Raw genomic sequence first — 26,459 nt, 5'->3', positions numbered from 1 at the left:
CAAATTTCATCTTAACACACCTAATTTAAAAAATTGGAAAAATTCAACTAAATGATTTGAAAAGCCTGACGTAAAGGTTTTCAAATGTGACTTGGATTTAAAAATATTTTTGAACCCTTTGGACAAGTAAAATAGGATTTAATGGATAATTTACACAACAGGTAGGACACTAACACATCTAGTACTTAGAATAAGGCTATTTTTTTATTTTCTGGAACTGTCAAGCCAGCAAGAGTGTTATTGTCCCTAGCAATTCAAATAAGTAAAACAAAATGGGTGCTTAAAGACCGTTCTTGTATAGGCCTACTTGATTTGGGGCCGTGGTGCCCCGGAAAGTAAAACGCGGTTTGATCCTGATGTGATCTACAATGAGGCCTAATAGGGCACAGGTTCCAGGATCATCTACATCCGGGGCTGCCCACAACAAATGTCAGTCGCGTAAAATTCAGTGACTGTAGGCTTGACTCTGGAGTGAAGCCGGCGAGCCCAAGTCTCCCGACCCCAGCTTGTTCCGGACAAGTTTGTTGTCGAGAGTGACCCCCCCCCCACCCCACCCCCCCCACCCGACTCACAAAGTCGTTGTCAAGAGTCCCCCCCCCCACCACCCGGTTAAATCACAGTACCCCACCCGGCAAACACACCTTAGTCGGTTTAAGTTGAGGACTGCGGCGATGACGTCATGCTTGATTTTAAGCCTGTATATACGATGTAGCAGGTTTAAAACTGGACCGACACTGACTGACAGAGATCTATCTGTATGTAGTACATTGGTCATCAAATTCTGATCGAAAACAGTCCAGTTATTACCCGTGTTTATCTTTTTTCCAATTCAGATTTACTTTTAAATAAATATAACACACAAAATAAAGCAAGTCATCGTTCTTTTTGAAAAACAGTTTATTTTCTAACGTATAACTCCATTTGTTGAAAATTTAAAAAGTAAAAAGTTTATCTAACAAAAAATCTTTTGTTCGTCTTATTTAAAATCAATTTTAGTTGCCCCATTAATTTCGACTAGTATTCTTCTGGGGATATATATATATATATATATATATATATATATATAAGATTAGCCAAAGTTAATACCTATCCAATGGATTGTATTATATTAAAAAGCAATAACGGTTAAAAACATGACGTAATGTACGTTTGTTTCGGGAAGCTGTTTTCAAAAATAGAAAAACCCTCGTGCAAATATAATGTTTTCATATCCCCAAATTTGACCTTAATAACCGTATTTGAATACCGTACACCTAAATGTACAGTTCTAAAATACCAACTTCGAATAAATTTAATTCTTTTTTTGTAAAAAATAACCAAATAATTTGATTCGTCGATATGAAAAATGTTTTATATACAATGTTTTTTTTTATGATATATGTACAGTTCAATTGTTTTTTTCTCTAAGCTTTGGCTGTCCAATAGAAATTATTGTCATTTAGACCCAAATTTTACCGACGCCCGGTATATTCCTCAAGCTTTGAGACAGAACATGAAAATTGGTCATGTATTATCTATCACGTCAGCCATATTATACTTTGTACACTAATAATATTTAATTTAAAATATTACAACAAGTCCTTGTATAAATTATGAATATCACGTGATCAAGCTTTACACTCACACATCTCATTCATACCAAATATGGAATTTGTTTATACTAAAATCCTAAATTGTGTCAGTGTAATGGGACTATATATTAAGTGCTGGTGATTTTCCGGTTCTAATAACATCGAGAATACGATGATTAGAATAAGCATATAGTCTCAATGGAACAGATCGTATTTCTGAAGAACCAACCGCGCAATTTGGATCGTTAAGTCTATATTTAGTGCTCAATAAACGTAAAATGATTTAATTCCATCACATTCATTCTCTTATAGGAGATTCAAAATATTTCATACATAAGAAATTTCACTTAGTGAAATATTCTATAAAATGAACCACCTATTCTCCGATAAATATTAACAGACTTAAAACCTGGCTTGGTTTCTCTCTGCTAATAATATGGATGAAGCTGTTGAAAAAAAAAGTTTTGTTCCTTTAAAGTCGTTTGATTTTAAGCTTCCTCTCCATCGGGTGTGTATTCATTGGTCATAGGAATTTTTTCGATAGAATTCATGGCTTCTGTTGCTGAATTCGACTGGTAAATATCATCCAATATGTGGACTTTTGATATGTCTTCATTTTCACGTAGTTGGTGTCGTTGTAGTCTCGGTTTTAGTAACTCGGTGATTCTCTGAAAATAACATCGAATAAAGGAATAAATACGAGCTGTTTATTCTATTATTTGCACTTCCCCATGTTTGAGTTAATTGGTCAAATGAGGTTTCAACGACTAAATCTATTTGTTAAGGCCATCTCAATTTTCGTCAAGGTCGCCGATATGTAAATAAGGTTAGTGCAGGTAATTGTTGGCGAGATTGTAGGTTAGGGTAAGCATAGGGCTAGGTCCAGGGTTAGGTTTAAGAATTTGGGCCTTTATTGACAAACCCCATACACTTACCGTCTTGAATGAACCTTTAGCTTTCAATAATTTAAACACCATTACAATTGGTATAAATACGATAGAGACCAGTGCCATACACCATCCAATACCAATAGCCCATGTAGGATAGGTATACGTCACTAATTTACGTTTATACGTCAGCTCGGAATAACTGATGGTACCCATGATAAATATCGTCTGAAATCAAATGAAAATAATTATAAAAATATTCATACGTCCACGGAAATGCTCATTTTAAATTCATCACAGAAAGAACATGTTTTTAAATTAATTGACAGTGAGGGCCATAGATATGTATGCCTTTTATTGTAGTATGAACGACTTATTTTAAGCTGAGAGCCACGGATACTAATTGGGTTAGACGATGGCTCGCTAGCCTTGAAGTCGCGTGTTCGATCCCTACATTGGCCGAGAAAGTTCACTGGGATTTTCCGGCGTGTTTCTCCTTGCCAGTGGTGCAGGGCGGAGGGCTTGACAAGGACAGTTGTCTAGTCGTTCGGACGGGACGCAAAACCGAGGTCACGTGTACGTAAAAGATTTCCTGGCAGTTGGAATTCGATATTAGACAGAAAGCTAGAACAAGAAATTGAATTTTGAAATAAGCACGTTAGGTAGCTCAACAATCGTTTTAAGAACCTTGTAAAAGTAAAATGAAACTACTGCTAGTATCATGTTCCTGTCTAACCCGCGTGATTCAGAGATATTATTTGTACTAAACCAAAAGATGCCGCTCTTAACGGTACAGTTAATGATAAAGCGATTTAAAAAATGAAACGAACGTAATTTCTAAATCTGCTGTAATAACCAAGAAGCTTAATTTCACTGCTATTCAAAATCGTCAACAATAATTTTTTTACTGCTGTAATAGTTGATAGATTTGTAGAGAATTGCACGTGCCATGGCTATGTATAGTATCATACTGTCAGAAAGTTGGCCTCGACACGGCGAATGTGCACGCTTCAGTGGTAGTCTCGAACTATCAGCGGTGGACTTTATTTCTGTAGAGTACATGGGTCACCCTACCATTGACATCGCTTACAATTTGCCTAATATAATCTACCGTTTGCGCTATATATAGGTTTAGGACTTTCGCGGACAAACATAAATAAGATTGTGTGGTGATTATTGCAGCTTGGGATGTTGACAAGATTCTTTTGAATCGCCATCAGGTAAGAAATTAAACCCAAGACAGTTCGTGACCGGTCAATATCCCATATTTTTACTCACCAAAGTGAATATAGGAGTCAGAATACACCATGCGATTTTAATGAATGGACCGGGTCGGAATCCCAACATCATCTGTATATTATCATAAAACCGGTTTATCCCTATTAAAAAATATAGAAATAATAAAGATTATAAACTATCCATGGAGTTATTGGTACCAGGAAATATAAATCTGGCTTTCCTGGTTAAAACCATTCTCGTCAAACGAAATTTTGAATGATCTAAAAATAAAAGAACGATGGGTTACAGTAACACCTTTGTAAAGCATCATGTTGAGTAATAAATGGTTCTTTTTTTCAATATTGCCAAAGCCAACTCTAAACCTTTATTCGAAATTAGTCTTTACCTTTTTAAAATTCAAATTATACTCCTTTATCGGTTTTAAGCAATTTTCCTAAAAGTACCTACTAATTTATTATCAAAAGAGGGGAAAACGAAAAAATGGAGAACCAGAGTGTCTGTGAAACAAGTTGCACTACTAAAACCATTTTTTGTTGAATTATCTAATAAACTATTCCGTGATAGCATGCAATTATCACTAATTATCTCTGTGCCCTTCCAAAAAAATATTAACCCTTTTCAAACATCCGAAAATTCCATATTTCTTTATTAACACTACATATAGAAGGCCTGTGCCCAAGTGAAAATTATCCATCGGTCTAAAACGACTTTCCTATAAATCATGTCTACGTTATCATTCACTAGGCCTACAAGATTAACTGAATTTCACCTTCAATTTCATAGCCAACTTCGATATAAAAAAAAAATAAATAAAGTAAAAAAAAACATGGTGTAATTGTTACGAGAGTTATCTCCCTTTAAACCTCCTGTCTAACCAATCAAACAACACCCACATCAAATAGATGTTAAGTACCTACTATGATGAAAACCCTTTCACCAACAAACATAAGGAACATCATGCGTTAGATGAAATAAATGCATTTCACAATTAAATGTATCCCAGAAAAAAATCCACACTAAAGCAATTCATTCAAAATACAACCTTTTACCAAAACATACCGTAAATATAAGCTACCACTATACACTCGAAGAAAGCCACTATGAGAACAATTCGGCTGGCAGAGTAGTAGTCGAATAGCTGAAATACATACATCCCGCCCTAGGTAGGCGGGAAACTTCTTAGTATACATTCAAATATAACAATAATCAAAGCACCCATTACTATCATTGAAAGCATTTTAATTTTTTTGATGATGTTCACATTGTATGAACTTAATAAAAAAAATTTGAAATTCTACAAGGGTGCTTTTAATCGTTTTGTGATAACCTAATACATGGGGTAAATAAGACGTCTGAACTTACTTCGGTCACCATAGATAAACCAATACCAAATGACAATGTACAAACACCAAGAATCAATAGTTCGCGACGATGCCCTTGTCGGAACAAATGAGGTTTGAGATCTACAATGGCTGTAACAAAGCCCTCAACACCTACAAACTGAAATAGACAAAATATAATAAATAATGCAGCAGCCTAAACTAATTGTATTGGACCAGTAACAATTGTATATTTCTTTTTATAAACAGTATTTTATGCAGCCTATTTAATGGGATTGGGGAAGATGGCGTAGCCTATGTAAAACAAACGCTCCCTAAACAATACATGTACTTATAAATATTTAGAATAAACAATATTGTGTATCATTACAATGTGTAACATGTAAAATTAAGAAATGCCAGGTTCCCACTGTCGTGCGATGCGTTACGACAGGATTGTCCCTATTGAGTCCACGATCTGGTACGTGTAGTAGATCCGTTCAGATAGGTTTCGATACGTTTAACATAAATGCTACGACTGACCTCAAGATATGATAAGACCTGATAGGATCACCACGATTACTCCACGATTAAAACTATCATTTCAATCGTAACACGATTCGTGATAATGGAAACCTAGCATAAAGAACGACGTATTACACTGAAGACTGGCATTGTGTAGAATATAAACATACCTGACTGTCGAGACCCAATAATATAATCATACAGAAGAACAAAACAGACCACAGTGGAGCAACAGGCATTTGAGCTACAGCTTCAGGATAAGCTATAAAAGCTAAACCAGGACCTATAAAATATACAATATCTTGTTAATGACACGTTTTTAAATAAGATTCTTATTTATATTCCAATTTTTAAACAGAAACGAAAGTAATTAAAAGCGATAACCCATCCGTTTCTATATTCTACAAAAGGTGAGGACATACGTTAAGAAAAATTATATATGGGCCATAACTCCAGAAGAATTTAACGAAATTATTGAAATTAATTAGGATTAATCACCTCCCTAATGTAAACAATATATATCAATTTCAAAATAATCAGATGATCAATGTAGTTTGTAGAGTGTTCACAAGAAATTGTCGACGACGGACGGGGGCGACGACAATATACGACCACATTTCCATGGGGTATAAAAATGATCGGTTTTTGATCAAATTGTTATCAGTATCTAGTTACAATATAGAAACGGGTGGATCATAATTCAAATACAGGATTAAGATCATCTTATCCCGGATCTTGTATCTTTAGATCCCAAGATTAAAATAATAAGGTAGGATTAACCTTAATTATTCGTCTATATACTAATTTTGACAGGATCTGCTCGACTGTGACAGCATGTTTAACATTCAAACATGACTTGAAACAAAACCGTGGGCCTTCCATGACATGCATACAATGTCATACAATAATGTATTATGATTTTGTTGAATGAAGAATGCGGTAAGGTTTGCTCTACATCTTAGTAAACAACATTCCATTGGGCTATATTTATAATGTTGATAAGAACGTCTAGGTAAAAACAGGTATGACTAAAATAATATTCGTAAATAATTATTTTCTAGGCAAATTCACATTGCTTGTAACACGAACATGCAGCACAGCATTGTCCATCAGTCATAAATACAAATATATACAACAACACTGTATAGTTTCGTATTTACCAGGGATTTGACTTTTTAGTTATTTTTGGTAGAATCACGTCACATACCGAGCCAAGAAACAACACTCGTGGCGGAAATCACAACAAAACAACGTCTGTTGTGACGAAATAGGTAACCGAATTCTCATTGGCAGTAATCGGAGAGCTGGTGTTCTCTTTAAAGTCTGTTTATCATAGTGGTAACCATGGTGATGCAAAGGTCAAACACAGGCCCAACGAAATCGAGACATGTAATCAACTTCACCTGTCAAACACGTAGGCAGTTATTAGCATGCCATATTGTTTTTAAACATCACTATAGTCTACTGCTTACTCCATCAGGGTTTATGAGAGAGAGAGAGAGAGAGAGAGAGAGAGAGAGAGAGGGAGGGGGGAGGGAAAGAGAGAGAAACCGTGTCGGTTATAACTTTAAGATCAGTCATTAAGTTAAATGGCGTGGTTTCGATTCCCCGGTTGTACGTGACAAGGGGTAGGGTCGCCTGCCCAATCTCCTGGGTTTTCTCCGGGTCGCCCCACTGCTAAAGACCCCTACGAGCAAGCGAAATATTGAAATAAAAATTGAACCATGTTAGTCCCGAAATGACCTAGTTTGTGTCGAGTAGAAGTTAAACCCCATTTTTCTCTCTTTTTCCATCAACAACAAATCGGTAGGTTTGGTTTCATAAACATGTACTACACCCCTCCATAGGTAATAAGAGTACATAACCTGCGTCACGATGACGTAGGGTCGCATTAACCTGAGCCTACGTAATTGTAAAAGGTAGACGGTATCTCTCACATCTGCATCTGTTAGAACATAGATAAAGTTTCTTTATCCTGTAATATTAATACCACATGTCCGTCTACTGACCTGATTCTGCAACCACTGAAATGTCGACATTTTGTTGTTTAGCCATAAAACCTAGCACAGAAAAGGTCACAAATCCTGCTAGAAAACTGGTACCACTATTCACAGCTGCAAATACTACAGTATCCCTGTATATAAAATAATATTACATCACTATCATCCTGTATTTCATCATCACTATAGGAACTACTGTATTTACAGAACTATGCATTTCTGAAAGGACTTATCACTACAGGCCCCATTTCCTACTTTACAAATTTAAAGGATCTAAATCGCTAATCTTTGGGACCTAGAAATTGACACAAATGAGTCGTAACGCATAATTATGTAATATGAATGTATATAAATTGATTTAAATTCAATCATTTCTGTTTTACTGTAATTTCTAATCAGTTATGTTCGGAGAAATACGCGAAGAGTCTGAATTGAATGGCAATCTGGCTATTCCAGTCTACACTGGTAGTATTCTCGTACATGGGATATGTTTAGCCTCATTCACCGAGTCGCTTCATACAACTGGCGCTCGAAATATTCTGGCAAACGATTCGTGTGCCAATTTTAAATTTTTTTATTTCTTCTTAAATATTAGATATCAGAAGCCCAAGTTGTTTGCAATGTTTAAGACTGTGGATGATATTGAGATAAGCTTAAATCTTGTATGTCAATAAAAATCCCAAACATTAATTATGTGGTCTTGGTCGAAATATCAACACGTCTCTTATTAATACTTATATTCTGGTTACATGAAAAATTCCATTTCCGTTGCTTTATTGACCATATACTAATATACAGTTCAGACGCTTATTTTTAAACCAGTTCAAAATCGCCGGGGTTTTTAAGACAGCATCGTGTTGCGTTCACACGTACTATATATAAGCCAAACCAGTTTAACTATTCTGACCTCTTCGGTCGGGGGTTAGAGTTAACTACGCATGGGTAGCTTCATATTCTTTATTCGGTTCTCGCACGCTTTCGATAACATTGGCACTGTCTGACCCCGATATATTCACAGGAATGTAAGTTACTGCGTACTGCGCATGCTCAAAGCAAGCTGGAGCCGGGGTTTTTAAGCCAGCCAGTTCAGACGGCCAAGATGAACCAGTTTAAAATAAAATGTCTTCTCGGAGACAGGTCGGGAGCTTGGTTTTTTTAAACTGGTTTATTTGCCCCACATTTGCGTTCAGACGACCAAGTTAGTTTTAACCAGTTCAACTTAAGCGTCTGAACGGGCTATATAAGCTGAACACCACGTATTCGTCAAGAAACGACTTAACACTAATCTAAAATTACAATAAAAATTTATTCCTATTTCTTAAATTATTATTAAGGCTAATGTGTTTAAAATTATATTAATTTCGAATTAACATACCTGTAACAGTTATGATGGAATTTGTTGTAGCTACCTAATGCCGTAAGTGTACCAAGACTGATGGAATAGGAGAAAAATATTTGTGTACCTGCATCAACCCATACCTAGAAAATAAAATTAAATATTTAACATATCGATCTCGCCTCCATTACCAGTTTTCTTTTGTCGTACACATACATTCATATAGCGTGTTGAACCATATGGCTTATCTAGAATCATTTTAAATAAAATATAAATTGTACCAATAGATGAAAAGGAATATTTCAATACGGGAGAATATATAGTCTGTTAAATGTTATACTGGTAAATCAAATAGCAATTCTATTTAGGGAATAGTCTGTTTAATAATAGACAATCAATAAACCCGTTTGAAACACTGCTAGCTTAAACTATAAGGCAAATAAATGGGGTTTAACGTCCACTCGACACATACTAGGTCATTTAAGGACTAACATATGCTTTAATTTTATGTCAATAATTAGCTTGCGCGTAGGCCCCCCCCCCCCCCCGTGATGTAATAGAAACAATTTGGACCAACTATACACAGCCAACAGGGCCTACTCATTATTTCGACTGCCAACTGTAATGGGATCTTTAACTTGCTGAGGTTTTTCGTCCCATCCGAACGACCAGTCGAGTCGCCCTGCACAAACACACATGGTAAACCGACTGAAATACTCCAGGGATTGAATCGAACATTGATGCCTCTCGTTTATAAAATCACATTTATTGGGCCTCCGTGCCCCACCCCCTGATTATATTGACTGTTCAAATTCCAGTCAATCTGATTAAAATACAGATCTATATTTCGTTTTTTTTATACTTTCGGTGGCCTCTACTACATGAAGATATGACCAGTTGTAGTAGGAGGTCATACCAGGGGTCATACGAGCGGCTTTTGACCTTGATTATTCTAGTGGTTTACCCACAGTTCCGTACAGAGCAAGCCAAGAACTTGGCGTAACAGACCGTTTCATTGGCTAATTCCTCACATCAAGCAGAACGCCTGTTATTTAACAACTCCCCCAGATCCTAGTGTAGTGAAGATAAGTAAAACAAAATTTTGAACCATAAAAAACGAAACGAAACGAAACAGGATCTGTGTTTTAATCAGATTGAATTCCAGTCTAAAATATAGTAAATTATTTACCTGTGTTTCGGCTAATTTTGACCAATCAGGAAGAAGGTAATATTTAATGCCGTCAATGGCGCCATCTAACGTCACGCCTCGTATCAACAACACAAACATCAATATGTAAGGACTTGTAGCCGTGAAATACATAACCTGAGAAAAAAGAGAAAACACGCCGAGATATAGAAAGGGCTACATAGTCAAAATGCTGAAAACGAAAATCTTTGAGAATTTGAAATTAATTTTTTGATTGAATAAAATATAACTGTAATATAGATAAATACTAGGTTTTAAATGTAAAGTGGTGCCGATGGACAACTCTCATTGTCTCTAAAGTTAAAACCTAGGGACTTTAAAATAATTATTTTTATCCATATTTTTTTTACTATTAAAAAAGTGTATATATTACTGCTCATTACGAGACTTTTTCAGATATTTTTGAAAATACATCAGATTTATTTCCAGCTATCCAACGACACCACGGTAAAAATCACATTAATATAAGGTCTTTAATTAAATCTGCAAACATGGAATACAAAATATTATCGGTGTTATAATGCACACACTGTTAACACCGATTCAATAGATCACCTTTCCGGAGCTCTTAATGCCCTTCCAGATGCAGAAATACACCACGATCCATGCGAGTAACAGACAGAGGGCCAGGTCCCACTTGACGTTGCCAGGAGACCCCACACCGCTGGAGAGTTGAAGGACTTTCCGCCTGAAGAAATTTCTACACTAGAATGGCTGTTTTATTATTAGTATGCGACTGTCACATATTCCGATATATGTGCAGCGCTGATTAGTTGCCGAATTGGCAACTATAAAAAAGCTATAAACGAGAGGTCAAAGAAGAACAAGATCACTGTACATAATGATGATGTGAAATTTTGTTGTGTTAGTGGTAACTCGACAGTTACACGATTTTCTTTTGAAAAATATTTACTCAAGTACTTGTTAATAAGGTTAGTGCAACAAGATAAATTTGGAGAAACAGATTTTTCTATGTTGTTAAATTTCATCAGCCAGTCGACTTTGTGTAGGGCCTACCAGTCATTGTGAACGTTCCGGGTGTGGTAGCCCATCGGTTCTAGATTAAAAACAAATAACTGATAGGGAAAGTTTGGGGACGTTGCGATGCCATATAAAGGCACAGCTTCTAAACTAAATAAATGGTTCTAGAGATGATCTAAGATAGAAGCAATGCCTAAATGAGCTGAAAACTAGAGCTTGCTGGGTGGACCTATAAGCAGTGTATCTTTGTACGAGTTCCAACGTTGACTTAAAGTTGATAGAATTAATTTCTTTATTCGATAAAACAATAACATATGCACACATGTACATTGCCGTGCGTTATACATTTAAATACAATATCCACAAAACTTAGAACATTATTTCTTCGAGGTTCGGTGATTCATGGAATCATGACAACCAAATCTCGAAGAATCATGGAACTTGCCAAACGTTTAATTGAAGGAGAAAAGCTCATAGTTAAACTCTATGTTATCAGAGGCACCGAAACGAGGGGGCGTCTTTAATCATTTATGGACAAAGAAATGTGCTTTTCAGCACTTAATAAATTCTAAATGTACAAAACCAAACATATCAATTAGCAGAATGTCAACCTCTCATCAGTGAAAATGAAAATGAAAATGAAATGAAAATGAAAAATGACATAAACCATAAACCATGAAATATTGATGGATCATGTTAAAAAAATATACATATTATATCAAAATATATAGCAAAAACAATATGATATCAAAATATTAAAAATAGTACAATATGGCCTGGTGTATATCAATATACCTTCATAGTTACAACTTAGTTGATGGCAAAAATTATGAACTAAGAGTTCTTTTATTTTTAACTTTTGATCTCGGGATAATTTAATTTCATCACCATCACCCAATAAATGTCAATATACGATTTACAGTAGGCCTTAATGACTAATATTTTTCAATATAACTTTAATATTCGCTATAACGAAATATTATAACTCAATTTGACTATATATGAATTTATGTTCTTGTCTATTTGACTAGAAAATATCGATATAAATCAATATGGAAAAAAGTTACACTTTACTAAAACAAACTTAGCACGAGAAATTAATTTAATGGTCCATTTGGTGATTTGAATCTGATCCAACATCTTTTATTTTGTATATAAATATCCAATTTAAATATTTAGCATGTCTGCCCAATATATAAAAAAATCTAAGACAAAAAATATCCGACGTATGATTTCATTAAAGTGTATCTTTTTAATAATTTATATAATAATAATAATATAGCTCATATACAACTAGGAAATATTTCGATTCATTATGCAATTTAGAAGGATTAAACATGGACTTTATTATACTACATGTACCTAGATTGGAAACATGCTCGGTATATCCCGAATACATGATAACTCATGATAAATTCTCAAACGAATTTTGCTTATGTCAAAATTTTTTTACTTATATGATGAAGATGTGTAGTGACTCACCCAGATTAAGAATAGTAAATGTTTTGGACGGTCAGTATTTAAAAAGTGGGTAATATAAAGATTATACGAAATCTTTCAAATTGTTTTTTATAAAAATTGCACAAAGTATTTCATTCATTATCTAAAACTTTCGAACCAAATGTCAAATTTCTAAAATCTACTTTTCAAATAATCTATTATAATGCAATATATCTACTTAGAATACTAATTTGGAATATTGTTTAATCTGAATTATGCTTCTTGGCAGAAACCTGAAGATCTTAATTCACGCTTATCTCTCACGGCCATTTCGGGTCATTTTTTAAAAACAGTAACAAGCTACCCGTGACGTTATTGATATTTTGTAGATCTAAACCAAGCCTGGGTGAGTCCTAATATTTTTATTCAATTTCTTTCCGTGAATGTTTCTATATATTCAGCCTGAATTATCTATACTTTATATAAGTAATATGGTCATTGTAGACTCACCTGAGATTGCTGAAAGTGAGCTTTAAATAGATTTATAAACTAGCAAATTCATTAATGACAGTGCATTCAGATTGATGCATGTGCTTATGAGTAAATAATATACGTGTATATATATTGAGGTATGCATATACATGTCATGTGCAAAATCCAAACCCTCGTCTTTTTAAAAAGGGAAGTAGAAATTAACAGAATCACAATTCTTGCTGTTTATGGATTAAGCCAAGTTTAAATTTATGGTTAATTTTCAAAACGATTTATGAATTAGGCCAAGATTCGACCCATCTTATGGACCAGGCAAAGTTTCAACCAAAAGATAAAGTTAAGTCAATCTTAAAAATATTGGCATTTATTTTTGTTTTTGAATTTTGCACAATGACATGATCTTCGAAATGAAAATAATGTTGAAAATTATACATACTCCCAAAATTCTGTAACGGAATCCATTACTTTTCCTGTCGCATTGGTGTTCAGGGTTAAGTTGTATGGTACCATATTAACTATCGAGGTATTAAAAGATGTTGTATTGGTCTCTGACAAGTTGGTCTGTCTTCTGGACCTAAAATCTCTACAGTTTTCCGTGTTCCAATCATTATTACAATGTGACCAAGGTAATACAGCTTGAAATGACGAGAAAAGGTAGTAGAAAGCCCAGGTAAGTATAATATTGTAATCACAGTTTAATAAAAACACGATGATTGCACTGGCATATCCAATACCTACAAAACAAATACACGGAGATGTTCAAGTGGGTCTTTAATATCAAATATATTAAAGATACATTATGTTAGATTTAGATAAAGAGCTAGCCATTCGTGCTATAATAGGTCGAACATAGATAATGTAAAATGAATAATTTGAACATTTCATTCAAATTACTCTATTGAGAGCGAAGATATTAGCCTTTGAAGGTTTGACAAGAAAGGCCTCAAATAGGCAGATTTAGCTCTTGCATAATGCATGTTTAAAGGTATAAACGTGCCGTTAATCATACATTATGCAAGAGCTAAATCTGTTAATATATTATTGCTTATAGGCAAACGTGTAAATATAATTTGTATCCATCAGCGAGTTAAGTTGGCAATCGACGAAAGTTCTGTATACATGGCAAGAGTGTTTAAGTAGATTTCCTGAAAGCGAGGTAAACAAAAGCATCACTCATCTTGTAATATGTTGGAATACATCCTTGCTTAAAGTATAAACAATTATTTAACCTGAGAATCACAATTTTGGGTCTTGTTAAACTAAGCGTGTTTAGCACTTTGAAACTGTACTTGGTTTGAATAAGATTATAGAGAATATTTTACCTTGAAATAATGGACATAATTTCCATGGTCCTATTCCACCCTCGGACATAAACTGCCCCAAAGATACTTCTAAAAAAAACACCGGTATACCACCTAATATCACAGCAATAAAATAGGGAATGAGGAAGGCACCTGAAAATAGAAATAAAGATCACCTTAACCAAATCATTAGTTTACCTTTATGGAAAGAGTTTGTCCAGTGTGTATAGTGATATCTTGGTTACAGGCAGTATCGTCTCGTATATAAAGGGTCTAAATTGCCGGGGAAAAATAAGTGAAACGACGTAACATTAAAACATGTCCATGTATCTTGGATCTTTTGAAAGATTAACAAGGTGTTATAAATATATGCCCACAGTAGGTAAGTCACCGGGCGTCTTCAATCCTGGACAATATATATATATATACATTTCAAGCAGATCGCGAACATTAAGTTGTATCGCTTGGGCGTTCACAAGAGTCTGCAAAAAGACCAAGTGCCATAACTCTAGGTGTGATCAACGGAAATTGTTGCAAATGGATCAAGGACATTCTAGCAGGTAATATCGGATGATAAATGTAGTCAGAGTGTTCACAAGAACTTTAGCCAGCGGTTGCCAGGCAAGATACGCCCACATTTTGCAAGATGCATAGAGAACAAGCTAAAATAACCCGCGAGTTTTCGTACATTCAGGGGCTATAATCCATGAAGTTACGGTCCGATACATGCCATAATATCGAAAGGTCCGAGATCTTCGGGGGATAAACCCGTATTACAAGTTTCGTCAAAATGGGAAAACAATTTGGACCTGTAGAGTGTCCACAAACAAATTGTAGGTGGACGGACGTCCGGATGGACAGGGGCGATGACAATATACGTCCGCATAAAAATGTGATCGTATAATAAAATCTGGTGCAAATATACCCATGTGTGTGGGAATAAATAACTCATTGATTTCTCAGTGTAAATTTTTAATTGCTCATAAAGAATTTTCCGAACCATTTTAATTAAGAGAAATCTGTTTCTATTCTAAACCTTATATATCAGCATTAATAATTAATGCTATTTCCAGCGACCTTTGCGTGCAGTATATAATTAAAAATAACAATCTATGTGAAAACACGGCGTCAGACATTCTAAAACGCTGATGAGAACGATTACAAATGACGGTATGGGTTTTGAAATACGATTTCTAATTTCTGTCGACGGTCATTTCAATAATCAATGAAAAACATTTACTAAACAATGAAAGCTGATCAGAAATAATTAAAATGTGATAGAAATTCATTGTGCTAACATTTATTATACGAAACATGTTGAAAATCGTCAAGATAGTTGTCTCATGACTATAAAAGATAGGTTATCCGGCACCGATAAATACGCCCACAATAGACTTCCTCTCAGGACCTTAAACGCTGTTTAAATTTAAAGTGAATCGGGTGACAAATTGACTTAGCTTGTAGGGCGTCCACAAGATTTATTCTAACGTTTTCAAGGGCCATAATTTGGCAGTAATAAATGGAAATCGCTGAAAATCAATAGGATTCTGCAGGACCTATAAACACTGTATTTAAAATTTGAAGTGAATCGCATGATAACTTTAGCCTCTGGGCGACCACAAGATTATAACGGCCATTCTGACCGTAATTATTCGAAATCGCTGAAAATCCAATAGGATTCTTTATGAATATGCTAACTTTAACCCGTGGAGCGTTCACTAGCAAATGGGTAAGACGGGCGGGCGGTCAGACCGCCAGGGTGACGACAGTATACGACCATGTTTTAATGTTGGCGTATAAAAACTTTATAAATTTCGAATCACCTTGATCTCGAGAGCATTGACCTATTAAAGAGAATCCGAAAATCGGTTAATAACCCTATGGAAAATGAACACTGTATACCCGGTAGATTTCAGGTCAATTTTATTACTCTACGCGTCAGAGAACACCCATATTTCAAAGGGGACGTATCATAAGAAATGCGTTTATCAGATATTTTTTTTTAAATTGAAATGTTTTGTGACCGATATACTTATAGCCTAAACTTGAAAATGACAAAGAATAATTTAACATTGGATGTATGTTTGCACGGGTGATTGTTCAGTCATATAAAACTCAAAGGAAATATATTCTTTAGTTATACCAGGATTTAAAATATATCTTAAGAACTAAGCAACGAACAAAAATACCATTGTTCAAATATATGAATAAGGACGCCTAGATTATAATGAACACAAAATCATGGATTTAATCAAACGTAAAATATAATATAATAATGTAATAAAAATTTACGGTAAACACGTGCTATGACGCACACACTGTGTATAAATTTACGGTAAACACGTGCTATGACGCACACACTGTGTATAAATTTACGGTAAACACGTGCTATGACGCACACACTGTGTATAAATTTACGGTAAACACGTGCTATGACGCACACACTGTGTATAAACACGTGCTATGACGCACACACTGTGTATAAACACGTGCTATGACGCACACACTGTGTATAAATTTACGGTAAACACGTGCTATGACGCACACACTGTGTATAAATTTAAAGTCAAAGTTTAGAGCCATTCCCAGGATTTTTCAAAAATTGGTCAAGGGCCATAAGTTAGCAGTAATTGCCGGAAATTGTTGAAATTGGATAGGCATCTTAACTTTATCCTCAAGTTCACAAGCCATTGTTGATTACGGGCGGGCCGGCGGGCCGACGGACAGGCGTGACAATATACGACTCAATTTCAATGTTAGTATGTAAAAATAAAATCAACATACCGCCTCCATTTTTATAACACAGGAAAGGAAATCTCCACACGTTTCCTAAACCGACGGAGAAACCAATACAGGCTAGCAGAAAATCAAATTTACGGTTCCAAGTTTCTCGGGTTTTTAGTTTTTCGTCGGTTGTAGATACAGTTCCATCTGAGGATGCTACATCTAAATTAGTAGCCCAGTCTGGTTTTTCACCGTTCATCAAGAGATGAGATGGATCATGTTCTTGCTTGCTCATCTGAAAAAGACAAATTTTACATTTATCACAGGGACTTAAATGGAAAGTTAATAAGGTGACGAAATGAAATGAAATGGGGTTTAATGTCCTACTGTACTGCTCCGACTAGGCTAATGAAGACGTGTTCTATGGGGGAAATTTTGCCGAGGAAGCGGCACTATGGCCTACTCTTATATCGAATTCCAACTGCCAAGGAATCTTTTACGTGGACGCTAATGTATACACGAGTCCCCGGTTTGTCGTACCATCCGCTGTCTTTGTCAGGCCCTCCGTCCTGCATCACTGACAAGTGGAAACCACGCCGAAAAATCCCGATGAACTTTTTCGGCCGATGCACGGATTGAACACCCGACCTCCAAAGTAGTAAGCCAGCGTCTTACCCACTGTGGAACATCGTTCATTAATGGAGAGTATACAAATGAGACTTTCAGATAGATAACGACTGAAGAGTATTTCAGTGATGAGGTTATGAAGTTACATAGGTCTGAGTTCAGTGGAACTGGATACAAAAATGATCGAATAATACACATATATAGTCCTTCGAATGGGACGAAGAAACCGGATACACGTGTGTACTCTCTGGCGTACACGTAGTGGAAACCTTGGCAGATAGAAACGTCGGAAAAAATTTCCACCATAGGCTCCCATAGCACACTGCTTGGTGTATGCCCGTCTTCATTAAAACAGCCGATGCAGAAATGAAGGACGCTACCCCTCCCCACCTCCACTATTATTTATACTAATAATTAACGTGGGCCTTTAGTAAAATGAGCCTTTAGATGGGTGGTAACTACGTCAATTAATTCATTCAGTCGATACAGAACGTTACAGAGGGTAACACACGACTGACCCCGAACAAAATCAACCGACCTATTTCGTAAAGATCTGAATTATTTTTTTTTTAAATGCTCAATGCATACACGAGTTTAACGATGCATTAGGATTTAGATTAATTAATGCACTCCGTGAAAAAGTGGGTTTGTTTACGGTAATATAGTTTGTTTACGGTAATATAGTTTGCACGTATAAAACATAACCTGTAAGATCGGACGTTATATTCGAAAACACGAAATTACCGTATATACCACATAAATTGAGCGCAGCGCGAATATTCCATTACTTTTATCGGTATGTTTCCTCACATATACACAGCTTATGGTTTATGTAATAAAACTATTCAATAGTTCAGTTATTTTACTTTTTATGATTATCTCTAGGGTATAAATAATTTGTTTAATAGCTGCAGACATTTCCCTATACAATTATATTTATAGACATATGGTGGTGGGTAATGAAAAACGGCGTGACGTAGGTGAACAGACAATTCAATTAGTGTTTATATAGGCCTATTCTTTAACACGAACACATTTATTTAAAACAGCTTTATGAGCAAATTTAATAACCACTATTCATAGCGCACGCTTGTTTTTTGGGGTTTTTTTTTTCATTTTCATACGTCTATAATGGCCTATCTGAGTTCGCTTTGTGTATCGTTTTAGTTATCCGGGTATTTGAAGTCGCTGACTTTGGAATCGGCGGTAATATTTATCGATCGGTAGAGATGTCTGAGTTTAAATTCTACACTGCGCTAACCTTGGGTGGAATGGAATATTCCACGGTAACGGTATTATAATATTCAACCTTTACCAATGAAGGACTTCATCAAAGATTTCCATGACGTCATCAATCCAGCTCGATGATCTTATTAGGAACGATTTTGAGCAGCAGTCAATAGGACTGATTATATATAAAGAGTCTATATAATTGTATAGCGTATATAAGTAAACACATAATATATGAGGTCTATTAGGTGTTTCTATTACCTATAATTTACAATTTTGAAGAGATAAACAGCTTCGTGGTGCTTGCTACAGAATCTGCTGTTATTGCAAGAAAATTTGCACCTATCATCATTCTGCAAAGCTCTATAACCAAATATGTGGTAGGCAAATAACAGCCAATAACCTTAATTATATAATACTCTTGCTATATAAGCAAATGAAACCAAATATGTGGTAGGCTAATAACTGCCAATAACGTTAATTATATAATACTCTTGCAATATAAGCAAATTAAATGGGGTTTAACGTCCCACTGTTTTGCTCCGACTGGACTAATGAAGACGGGCATACAGTGTGCTATGAGGGAAATTTTGCCTGGGCAGCGGCACCATGGTCTATTCTTATATCGAATTCCAACTGACAAGGGATACGTGTCTCGGGTTTTCGCCCTCCGTAAGGCACCACGGACAAGGGGAACCCACGTCGGAAAATCCCGATGAACTTTTTTTGGCCAAAGCAGGGATCAACACGCGACTCCAGATTAGCCAGAAAGCGTCCCTGTCTTGATTTAGAACACATCAAAAGATCAGACGGTGCCGTATAAAAACATTCAACTATCCTTTTTTTATTATGTACTTCTAAAATAGCGAACTTTGAAATCCAAAAAAATCGACAAGAATAACTTTTATAATATCAGTTCAAACTAGTAAATGTTCAATGTCTGTATGAATATTGCTATAATAAAAAATATCAATTTTATTTAACTGCTATAATGACTGTGCAATGATGAATTAATATTGGCGACAGATACAAAAACAATAGATTTTAATGTTCAATTAAATTAGGCCTTTTCAGATGTGGCTGCAAAAAAAAGTTAACCTATGTAAGAGATACCGACGTTCTGAGTTGAAATTTATATACGTGTCTGATTTTTGTTCTAAAACAATACGTTACGAAAATTAAATTTTGATTCCTCTCGAAAGTGAAACCAGATTATTTAGATAGCATGGCTATCACCCAGCAGCAAGCCATGAACATTTTTATTTAATTATTGTGTACTAAAACCCCCTCTTACAATCACAAGCTGTTCTCGAAAGAAACCGAGATCTTTGGGATATAAACCTACATTTCAAGTTTCGTCAAAATCGGATAAACATTGCGACCTGTAGATGTCCACAAACAAAAATGTGAGCGAACGGGTGGACGTCCGTCCATATGGACGAACGGGCGACGACAATGGAGACTTTTGGCAAGCGTAAATTCCTGGTCCGTATCACGTATCCGTATCGATTATGCTTGTGACGTCATCAATGGGTGTGTTTTTCTCATATTTACGTGATACGGCACACGGATACGACAGCACGTATCGACGGAAAGGGTCCATATAACATCGTCATCTTTTTACCGTCTTGTTTGTTACTTTTAGACGCCAAAATGTTGTGGTATTGCGTGATTATGAATCTATGGGTATCCTAGAACACGAAGGTGTATATTTGATGTGATTGTGACCATGATAAAGAATGGAATTTAATCATTATGTTTGATGAGCTTTTATGGGAATTTCCATATTTTTCCTTTCTGTCTGCATGCTGGTAAATCTACGTGCTAAATCTAGGGAGGTGGGACCTTGCAAATCTCTAAATGATGTGATTCTATGGTAAATGATACATTAGTGAAACCAAAAGATGCTGTCGAGTCGAAGTCGAATAAATATTCGACATTAAATGTTTTTTTAATAGCTCAGCGACTGTCAAGCGACTTTACTCCCTCAAGGCATTTGTAGGCAGGCACTTGACTAGTACTGATGGCGATCTTGGTAGTTAACTGCCATCATGCTGTAATAGAACTAAACTCAGCTACTCATTGGTACGCGCCGGGAAAATCTGCCAAAACTCTAAAAGTACATTGACGCAACGTATCACGTGACGATACGGAAACGTGATACGGAATGGAAAAAAATCCGCTTGCCAAAGTCTCTAATATGAAAATGTTGACGTATAAATATGAAAAAAGCTAATTGGTCCCCCCTTTTACTTTACACTCGACATTTAAAACTTTCCATCAAGTGGGAAAGACCTGTAATGAAATAAACTTTGGAAAATACGAAAAGGCTTAGGGAATTTTTCGAGGTTCGTTTTAAAAAAAAAAACATTTTGTAAGTTGTCAATTTACACAGCAGGTATGTGCGAGACAGTCATTCGCTATGTACAGTCTTGGTAAAAATAGAAAGCTGCCATTTGTTTTGGGCTCAGTAAAACAATTTCGAGAGCTGGAATGTATACTCACTTCTAAAGTACGGGTACACTAAACGTACTGCCACTAGATATTATCGTCTACTGTTAATAACACGTAGGCTTTAAAGATGCCTTCCAACGAAAATATCAGGTGTTTTTTTCCAATATAAGTATGGCAAATTTGGTATAGGTAAAGTATAGACAACCAATTTCCTGGACAAACACCACGAGGACAAAAATGTAAGGTGGTCACCGTCGACACGTGCGCCATTTGTCTGCTAGAATGACGAAGTGGGCGTTTGGTATTGTTAATCGAATGGCTACTAGAGGTTGATATTTTTATAGCTTAGAGCAGTTTTATTCAGGTTAAAATGTTTTGAAGCAAATATTTGATCGATAAATTAGTTTAAATAAGTTTTTAGTTCAAATATACCACCAAATCACACAGTTTGTATGTGGGAAGGCATCTTTAATTTGCAACTATTTTATATCCAATATAATTGGTTGTGGAGGGCATGCAATACATATATCCCTCTTAGTTCTTAGGGTATCCATGTAGATCAGAGTTCGACTTTCAAACACTGCAGTATATGGCTACAATGTTAAAAAAAACAAAATGGATTTAGCGTATAGTAAGCGATTTAAGAATCTCATTCACCGTTAACCAGGCTACTTACCATTGATTCTTTTTATGATGTTTGCGAAAACATCTGGCGAGGGAAGTTATAATGAATAGCATAGTATCACATATACATTATAGCTTAGTAATTATATTGTTTACCTACACTAACATACCATATTTTACATCCTCGCACTGTTTGGGTCGGCGATCATATTTTATTCATATCATTCGAGGTCTATCGGTACTTCCACTCCGGCTTATATCTGATGAAACGTTGCAATGTTTTAGATTCACCCCCCCCCCCCAACCACACACACACACACACCTCCCATAAAATTACTAAACACCAATACGTTTATTCGCCATCTACAAAATTGTTGACGCACAATAATCGTGTAATATAGACTTGGCAATTAATACTCTAAAGTGAATACTGTATATATAGAGTCTAAAATAGAATACTTCCTTCTTTAAATTAGCAGTCTTTGGCGTCCGTTTATTACAGTCTATACCGGTAGTATTCTCTTACGTGGGATATGTTTAGCCTCCTTCATCGATTCGCTTCATGCAACCGGCGCTCGAAAGCATTCTGACACACAATTCGTGTGCAAATGTTAAAATTTCCATTTTCTCTTAAATTTTGGATATCGAAAACAATATTGATTTAAATTGACCAATAATTCGTGTTTTCAATGTCGAAGACTGTGGATGATATCGAGTTAGCGACTTGCCTCCTCTAAACATTAGCTAACCCTTTATAACACGAGTGTTTTAATTTGATTCATCGCCTTCAGAAATGGGGTTGAAGTTTTTTATTGTAAATAAAATGAAATATGTTCAAGGTGATTTAGGACAACGAAGGTTAGTCATAACGTATGTCTTTAAAGGAGCAGTGCCTCGAGATAAAGTAGGTCGATATATGCAAATAAAAACAAAATGTCAAGAAATTGCTCAAACAGCTTGTCGTAAAACTTAAAGATGCTTTCCCATGTACAAACTGGGTGATTTGATGATATATTTGGACTAATCCATATTCAAACTAATCTTTAAAAAAATTCCTTCAAATCCCTCACACGACATTGTATTCGCGAGGAAATGCCCCAAGCTAAAAAAAATCTATTTTAAAGTAACTATGTTTGTCACAGAAAATAGCCAAGCCGAGGGAGAATTCATTACAGATGTGACGTCATCCTTTGATGTTGGCGTACCATTATTTCCAATAATGTACGGGCAACTTGCAAATCGTACCTTATCTATACTAGATAAAATATTGGACTCGCGTGACGTATTTCATTGAAAAGCACGTGCGGGATAGTGTCTGTATTTTAAGTTATTTAATGGTCTCGAGCTAAAGACATTGCGTAATATATTGAAACAACACTCGGCTAACGCCTCGTGCAATATCAAAATATTACTTAATATCTCGCTCTCAACCATTAAACCATACATAAAAGACGATGTTATAAATATCGAAGCCTAAGTAAATTCTGGGATTATTCTCTGCCCACTTCTTTTTCCGCAGTTTAGTTTCAGAATCTGTTGAACATTTAAGTTTAAATTTCCCATGTCCGCTCGCCATCATGTTTATCAACATACATTAAGCGCCCCCTAATGCAAAGGAGTCAGACAATCTGAGCGTGCAACCCTTGACGTCACTCGAGCAGACAATCTTAATTGCCGGGCTGGCAATTTGTGACACCCTCTCATTTTTGTCCTGTGCGCGCTCCACGAGTGTTTTTCAGGGAATCCAGTATTTTTCTAGTAAGATTGTGTGTCTCAACTTTCCATATATGCTAAAATTGCCATACTTTTATCGGAAATGACCACCTCATAAATACATTTATGGGAATGCATCTTTAAGCTCAAAACATTAAGCCGATTTATTGAATTCCCTGAACGACATTGGAGCGTTTGTTAATCCCCTGAAAACTACAAAAGTGGGTCTCTGAAAGGCAGCCCAATAATGGTTCAATTCTGTACATATTCTATAATATGGGTTTATACAGAATTCACCGTCTGGTTTACTAAAATCTATATTCAGTTGAATAAACAATTAGCCGATGTAGGCCGTATGAATAAATACGTTCTATAGTAAATATATAATCTAATTGCATATTGGTAACATACGTTATTACTCATGCGCTATTTGTGGTAACACAACTGCATGAGTTCGCTATAAAACAGCAGCTGTCGGTCTCAACATCTGAAGTGGTGAAAATAATTGTATGTAGAACTATAAGCCAAGAGCAATAAATGCCAATAATTTGCTGTTCTAGTGGAAATTAAGGGCTCTCTCACTCATTTGCATTTCTTGAAGTATTCATAAAATATAGATATTTAACAAAAAATGTTTGAATTTAAAGCCATATATTTTCTGGTATACAATTATAAAGATAGTTCCATTAATAGGTGGGTTTAATTCTGCAAATCTGAGAACAAATAACTCAATTACCTTCGCATCTTAAATCGTTCTGAAATACTCGCTATGCAGATTTTGCTTAATGGGGTTACATTTTATTGTTCATTTCCATTTCAGCAAGTACACAGCCATAGGTACGTAAGCACTAATAGTTTGCCATTTGGGAGGCGGGGTTCAAGTTCAACCCCAAGGTGGCGCGTGTTGAAAGGGGCTAGACTCCGGGTTTCTAAGAATCTTCCACAGTAACGTCATATCAAACATCGATGCACAGTTGTCCAAAGAACAGGGGTGTCAAGTTCCATGTCGATGGTGAATGAGCGGTTCGTTTGGCTTTGTTTGAAGAACAGCGCCCCAGGAAGAGGATTACGGGGTGTATGCAACCAGCCCATGGTTCGAAGCTAAACGAATGGTAACGAATAGTGGGTGAGCATTTCGGAGATAAAAACTTCCTGTTTCTAATTTAGAGATGTCCCGATCCATTAGACCCCAAGACGGCAGGGTGATGAAATCAAGCCAATCAATAGAGGTAAATTTTAGATTCGTTCTACAATTCCCGCCAGTCAATTTACGATTGCCCAGTACAACTTATGATTCTTATTAGCATGTATCAATTTGATATCGTATTCTCGGTTTCAACAAAATGTTTAATTGTGGTTAGTTCCCTTTGAACCAGAATTATGAATGAGTGGCAAACAATCCAACGGACTAATTCGGCATATTCAGATCAAACCATTGTTCAGTAAAGCTTCCGCTGAACTATAACTCGATCATAAAAATGGCTAAATCTGGGCGATAAATGGGCAGATTTCCTTACCCCCCGATATCGGTGTACAGTTACTGACAGGTGTAAATCTATATGGTTACTTGTTAACTGACAAAGATAAATATTAAATATTAATATATTATTCCCTTATTTTTAGAATACCCACTAAAACACAACGAGCCTACGATTTTGTGACATATCTTTTGCTGTAAATGTCCATTAAGTCTGAAGTAGGCCTAAATTTACAGTGCACTGAGTTCGTATAAAGATTGAAATGTACAACATCAGTAAATCTTGAATAGATCATTGCCTACAAGAATCTTTTACCCTAGTAAATAGGAAGCCATGTTTGTATATTTGTGTAATTTAAAGTACATGTGGCCCACATTGATTGTTACCATGGTAATCAATAATACCATTATCATACATTTGATACCGTAAATTATAATAATGTAATATGGCGATTGTAACGAATACACACGATCAAAATAATGAATCGTATTGTTATTGTTATCTAAAACAACCCTATTAAACGATCTCTTATTACAAGACGTATAGTGGGTCAATATCCATATTCGAGCGCCAGGATAGAAAACCGGGTGCCTGGACGATACGTCAAAGCAGTGCAGTGGCGGTATATGCAGACGTTAAGAAATCAATTTAAGCTGCGGCCTGAGGTCAATCTAAGGACAATTCTTTACATGTCTGTGTTAATCAACAAGGCTCTTATCCATAATTTCTCACTACTGGTAGTTATCCTGCAAGGGGCAGAATAGAATAACATTTTCTGGAATACAGGATATGGCTCGCGTATTTTGACATTAATTTGCATCGTCAAAAATTATAATATAATTTGCTTTATCGCCATGAACTCGCAAAAAACATGTAATGAGCTGGGCTAATGAAGACGGACATAGTGCACTTGTTAGATCACTCGCCACGCAATTTAGCATCTAGAGGTGCCAGATACACGGACAATATACTTTAATGTAGGTGTATACAAAATACAATTTCTTGTATAAATACCATCGTTCAAATCCAAGCGCGCAACCGGGCAGATCAATAAAAAATTTTTATAAAACTATAAAGATTAAATAATTCCATGGCCTTAATGTTAGTGGCTAAAAATCAAGAAAAATTCAGATGCAAGTGTAAAATATATGGCATTGGGCAATTTCGGTGAGCGAAAAATAAATTAGACGAGGGTCTTTATAGATACCTTGTCATAATGCAATGAATGAATGGACATCTACTGGGCTAATGGAGATGCGCCATACAGGAAAATGTTGCCCGAACAATTGAATTCACACTGGACCCGTACCG

General features: G+C 35.7%; 2 protein-coding genes across 2 annotated transcripts in view; both read right to left on the bottom strand.

The window, feature by feature from the left end:
* Nucleotides 1-879: 879 nt before the first annotated feature.
* Nucleotides 880-10,766, bottom strand: LOC126829516 (sodium- and chloride-dependent taurine transporter). The gene is made up of 10 exons (XM_050559441.2): nt 10,640-10,766; nt 10,067-10,201; nt 8,917-9,020; nt 7,551-7,675; nt 5,712-5,824; nt 5,060-5,197; nt 4,757-4,856; nt 3,737-3,837; nt 2,507-2,686; nt 880-2,239 (listed from the first exon to the last, which is right to left on the bottom strand). The coding sequence occupies exons 2-10, from the start codon at nt 10,196-10,198 to the stop codon at nt 2,060-2,062; spliced, it is 1,173 nt and encodes a 390-aa protein (XP_050415398.2). The 5' UTR covers nt 10,199-10,201; nt 10,640-10,766; the 3' UTR covers nt 880-2,059.
* The window catches only part of LOC130010249 (sodium- and chloride-dependent taurine transporter-like), a 46,987-nt gene continuing 30,735 nt past the window's right edge, over nt 10,208-26,459 (bottom strand). The window contains exons 2-5 of the mRNA XM_050559443.2: nt 17,083-17,317; nt 14,320-14,451; nt 13,434-13,731; nt 10,208-10,772 (exon numbers count right to left, since the gene is read on the bottom strand). Of these exons, the coding sequence (XP_050415400.1) occupies nt 10,628-10,772; nt 13,434-13,731; nt 14,320-14,451; nt 17,083-17,317 (810 nt within the window). The 3' untranslated portion in view covers nt 10,208-10,627. The remainder of the gene's footprint in view (nt 10,773-13,433; nt 13,732-14,319; nt 14,452-17,082; nt 17,318-26,459) is intronic.

This window comes from Patella vulgata, chromosome 8, assembly GCF_932274485.2.
Source record: "Patella vulgata chromosome 8, xgPatVulg1.2, whole genome shotgun sequence".
Lineage (NCBI taxonomy): Eukaryota > Metazoa > Mollusca > Gastropoda > Patellidae > Patella > Patella vulgata.
Note: the sequence above shows the minus strand (reverse complement) of the source record. Positions and strands in the feature narration are given on the sequence as shown.